Consider the following 5,584-nt stretch of genomic DNA (forward strand, 5'->3'; position numbering starts at 1 on the left):
AAATTTGTCTTACGCTTGTTTAGAAATAAATGTATCTAAATAGTAACACATGATTAGATACATTCATATCCAGACAGAAAAAGACAAATTTTTTGAGACAGAGAAAGTACTAAAGCAATGATAATTAATATGAATCGAAAGGAAGTAGTGGTAGTAATAATAATAATAATAATTTATTGGATACATTTTCCGTGTTACAAAGAAAGAATGAGCTGAATATAAACATGGCGTTGACTTTAGTTGGCACTGGGACGGTGCCCAGTTTCCAAGGAAGACCGAGCAATCTGAGTTGTGATCTCATACTGCTAGCAACAATCAATGGGCACACGTGGGGGTGCCTGTCCTGCTCGTCACCACTTAGCTTGACCAAGCCTATGCCCGTCCGAATTTCTTCTCCACCAAGTTCCTTCGGAGCAAGGCAACATGGCCGCGGGCTGACAGAACGCACTCTTCTTACACTACGCTTGAAGAAACCTTAAACAAATGGGCACGATCGAAGGACGACTACCGCAACCCGGCGACGCCTCTATATAATATAACCTGACGCCCACCGCCGTAGATTAGCCAGCTCGAGTAAATGTCCACATGAATCAGATTCAACTGCTAGCAGCACACTTTTCTCCTGAGAATGCTCTTTGAGAGAAGCATGGTGGTTCTTGGAGGGGTGACGCCAGCCTCGTTGCCATGGGGCTTCCTGGTGTGCGGCCTCCTGTGCCTCGCGCTTCTGCGGCAGGCCGGAAAGCTGTTGGACATGCTGTGGCTGCGGCCGCGGCGGCTGGAGCGTGAGCTGAGCGCGCAGGGCCTCCGCGGCACTCCCTACCGCTTCCCCGTCGGCGACCTCAAGGAGTACACCCGGATGAGCAAGGAGTCCTGGGCGAGGCCCTTGCCGTTGGGGTGCCACGACATCTCCGCTCATGTCGCGCCTTTCCTCTACAACGGCGTTGAGCAACACGGGAAGACCTTCCTCTCTTGGGTCGGCCCCATCCCCAAGGTCACCATCAGCGACCCTGGCCTCGCCAAGGAGGTCATGTCCAACAAGTTCGGCCACTTCGACAAGACCAAGCTTCCGGCTCTGTCCAAGCTGCTCGCCGAAGGCCTCGCCAGCATCGAGGGCGAGAAGTGGGCCAAGCATAGGCGCATCCTCAACCCCGCGTTCCAGCTCGAGAAGGTCAAAGTACGTACGCTAATACATACGGTGTGTGTGTTTCATCTTTCATGTCGTATCAAACATTAGGTTAAACATCATATACTGGTTTTAGTTCACCTATCAAAATTCACAAGTGGAGAGTTTAAGAATTATGACTTTAATTGAGCGTGTGTGTGTTTTCGAAACGATTGAGCGTGTGTTTGAAAGGTGATATAGAGTGTACATACATACAAATGATCTTGATCTATACAATGTGCATGCGAATCTGCAGCTTATGCTGCCGGCGTTTTCTTCATGCTGCGAAGACCTTGTTAGCAGATGGAGGACATCCCTAGGCTCCAACGGGTCATGCGAGCTGGATGTTTGGCCGGAGCTCAAGAACCTCACGGGGGATGTTATTTCTCGCACCGCATTCAGCAGCAGCTACCTTGAGGGGAGGAAGATCTTTCTGCTGCAGGAGGAGCAAGCCGAGCGCCTCATAACAAACATTCGGGGGCTTCTCATTCCCGGCTACTTGTTAGTACTACTCCTATTTAATTAAGGTTTACTAGCACCTACTGATTTTCAGTAAGGTCCATCTTATCTATACTTGGCATGTAACGTTATTGCCGTTTCAGGTACTTGCCAACCAAAAACAACAGGAGGATGCATCAAATCAACAAGGAGATTGAATCGATTCTGAAAAACCTTGTTGGTAAAAGAATTGAAGCAATGAAGCAAGGCGAGAGCACCAAAGACGACTTGCTTGGTTTATTGCTAGATTCAAACATGAGACAGACCGATGAGCATGGCCAATCCAGCTTGGGGATGACAAATGAAGACGTCATCGAGGAATGCAAGTTGTTCTATTTTGCAGGAATGGAGACAACGTCCGTGCTGCTCACATGGACCATGATCCTACTGAGCATGCACCCGGAATGGCAAGACCGTGCGAGGGAGGAGATCATGGGTCTATTTGGAAGAAACAAACCGGAATATGAAGGACTAAGCCGACTCAAAACAGTGAGTGAGGCTTAGATATTCTGATTTTGTTTCATTCAAGTTCGAAAGCATCGATCACACATCAGCTTGTTGATTGGACGGACGTTTAACTCCTTGTGTTGTCTCCGCAATTGTAGGTGACCATGATCCTTTATGAGGTTCTCCGGCTGTACCCGCCGGCTACCTTGTTCAGTCGGAAAACTTACAAGGAGATGGAGATTGGAGGCATAGCTTACCCTGCTGGCGTCATGGTTGAGCTCCCTGTGTTGTTCATCCATCATGACCAGGAAATTTGGGGTAGCGATGTCCATGAGTTCAAGCCAGACAGGTTCGCCGATGGGGTCTCTAAGGCATCCAATGATTCAGGTGCATTTCTTCCTTTCGGTTGGGGGCCACGGATCTGCATCGGACAGAACTTTGCACTTCTTGAAGCCAAGATGGCAATGTGCATGATCATTCAAAGCTTCGACTTCCAACTCGCGACGTCGTATACTCATGCGCCATATACTGTGATAACATTGCAACCGATGCATGGTGCACAGATTAATCTTAGAGCTATTTGATCGCTCTGTTTTCATTATCTCGCCGTGAGAACACACGACAACTTTTCATGTTTGGGTTTCTGTTTTGATAGATTTCATGGTATAAATAAAAGTGAGTGTATAATGGTTGGGTTTCCAGTTTCATTCAGTTACTGCTAAGCACTACACTAGTCATCGACACAGCAACATAATAACACGACGCAAAACCAATCTTACACTCAAAGAAATCTTAAAACAAATGGAAAGAAGAGACCAATCAAACTCCTGGCCAGCGACACTTCTATATAAAGATGATGCCCAGTCAATGTACACTCTTCTTGACATTTGAGAAAAATGGCATTGGACTTTGCCGCGCTGCCATGGAGCTACATCTTGTGCGGACTCCTGGGCTCTGAGCTTGTGTGGTAGGCCCGCCTGCTGCTAGACCGGTTCTGTGCTCTTTGGGCATCCACGGCTCGCCGTACCGCTACTTCGGGGACTTCGGCCGGCTGAACGATGAGGCCTGGTCTGCGCTGTCACGACATCATAGGGACCCTCGCTGAATGGGAGGCCGAGAAGCGCTGCCCAGGAGCGTAGGAGGCAACATCCTTCTTTTTTTCCTTTTTTTCTTAATTTTTTCAATTTTGTTTATACTTTCATATATATATATATATATATATATATATATATATATATATATATATATAACTTTCTGTACTCCCGGATGTATGTACTCTCATTCTTATTATACTTCATATACGCATTGGTTTTACCTCTTTTTCATTTGCAATATACTTTATTAAATATTTTAAGATACCTCAATATGAGTTTTGTTGAAAAAATATCAGTTGCGGCGTACTTTTTGTAATATACCTTTTCACATATAAACAAAGCAGTATATATGTAAACCTTTGAAAATATGTAAACTCACATAAATTTTTTTATGAAACTCACTTTGAGGTATCTAGTACTTATTAATGAAGTATATCAAAAATAATAATGAGGTACAAAAGACTCATTTATGTGGTATGTAGGGAGCGGGAGTACGTACATAGCCATTTTTCCTATGTGTGTGTGTGAAAAATACATCCTACCACCTAGGAGTTGTTACCCTACTTGTCTAATAGACTATCATCTCGTGGTATATATATTACTTTATCATTGTAAGGCCCTCTTTGGAACCACAATAGATTATGATAATCTGGATTATGAAGATAGATTATATAATCTGTTTTATAAAAATAATCTAGGTGGGCGTGTTTGGAGGCCAGATTATATAAACTGTAATCAAGGTTTTACATTGCATAATGACCTATGTGTCTTTTTTTTAAAAGGAGGATGGTGGTGGCAGGAATGCAATTGTCTCCAACTTTACAAGGGTAATGGGTCATTAGCAATCTATAATATGATTTTAGCTAGGTAGAGTAGATTGCGAGTTTTAATAATCTCTCAATCTAGTTTTTATAATCTACATCATAATTTGTCCTGTTTGGAAACATAATAGATTATAAAAACTGGATTATATAATCTTAGTGATTCCAAACAGGGCCTAAGTATGTTGATATAATATATATAAGATACTTTAAAATGAGTTGCATGAAAAAATTATAAGAAATGTCGAGATGGATGAAGACGAGCAGCAACTAAAACCCGGAGGACGAAGCATACCCAAGTGAAGTCACTGAAAGAGGGGCTAATGCTCTCACGCGGCGCTGAGAACGGTCTCCGCAGGAGGGGAACCCGATCCCCTCGTGCTTGGAGGAACCACAGTCCTGGCAGGACACCCCGCAGCAGCCCGGAAAGCTCTCGAAAAGTGAGGCACCACTTAGTAAGACGCCGTCTAACGGGGGGGGGGGGGGGTAACCCCGGGGTAGGCTCATCAAGCCTACTCCTCTATACTTTGGTATAGAAGGGAGCGAGAGCTTCCTCAACTGTCGTCTCCTCCTGGTCGGCTACGAAGTCCTTGCTAGCTAGGAGCGTAGCCATCTACTCTCTAGCCGGTTGGCTAGCCGCCAGCCGGCTGAAGGGCACCTATCGCATCAATCCTAGGATGTGACGGGGGCCTTCGATTAAAGGTGAAGGTACCTTAGCACGGGTACGATGGAGAATGGATGAGTCTCGCGACTCGACGTGACCATTTACTCAAGATGAATGGAATGCTCTAAGCCCCATACGAAGTCCGTCGACAAAGCCAGGGAGCCCCATGGTGGGGATGGAGGCTCTTCCAAGGCTCTTGCTACTCCCGTAACTGTTGTTGTTGCTGCTAGAGAGGCTTTCCCCATTCCTTTCTCTATTGTGTACTCCAATCGCCCGACTCGCCCAACCTCAACATCCTTGTCTAAGGATGTTGATGACCTGGACCATGTTTCTGCAGTGCCGAATGCGGCCCGCCCTCCAGTTAAGAGAAAATATGCAGTGAAGAAGTTCTCGACCACTAGTTGTGGCTCAGGGGCTTCGAAACAATATACTATTGACTCTGTCATAAGTTAGATATGGATATGTGCAAGGTGGCCTGAGAAAACAAAGTGAGGGGTGCGGGCCCACTGGTTTATGGTCGCTCGACCCCTATCCGCACGTCCCCTATCAACGAAACGCAAGAGTTGTCACGTGCTCAACTTGAGTGAATCTATCCTGGAGCATGCGGTCGGGAGGGTGTAGGAGTTGGTGTTGGAAATATGCCCTAGAGGCAATAATAAAATATTTATTATTATATTTCTTGTTTCAAGATAATCGTTTATTATCCATCCTATAATTGTATTGAATGAAAACATAGATACATGTGTGGATACATAGACAAAACAATGTCCCTAGCAAGCCTCTAGTTGGCTAGCCAGTTGATCAAGGATGGTTAAGGTTTTCTAACCATATGCAAGTGTTGTCACTTGATAACTAGATCACATCATTAGGAGAATCATGTGATGGACTAGACCCAAAC

At 45.3% G+C, this 5,584-nt stretch overlaps 1 protein-coding gene across 1 annotated transcript; it reads left to right on the top strand.

The window, feature by feature from the left end:
• The first annotated feature begins 538 nt into the window (after positions 1-538).
• LOC123439993 (cytochrome P450 72A15-like) lies at positions 539-2,814 on the top strand. The gene is made up of 4 exons (XM_045116587.1): positions 539-1,174; positions 1,419-1,663; positions 1,765-2,149; positions 2,266-2,814. Exons 1-4 carry the CDS (start codon positions 629-631, stop codon positions 2,689-2,691), a joined length of 1,602 nt encoding a protein of 533 aa, XP_044972522.1. The 5' UTR covers positions 539-628; the 3' UTR covers positions 2,692-2,814.
• Positions 2,815-5,584: the final 2,770 nt, after the last annotated feature.

Source organism: Hordeum vulgare, chromosome 3H (assembly GCF_904849725.1).
Source record: "Hordeum vulgare subsp. vulgare chromosome 3H, MorexV3_pseudomolecules_assembly, whole genome shotgun sequence".
NCBI lineage: Eukaryota > Viridiplantae > Streptophyta > Magnoliopsida > Poales > Poaceae > Hordeum > Hordeum vulgare.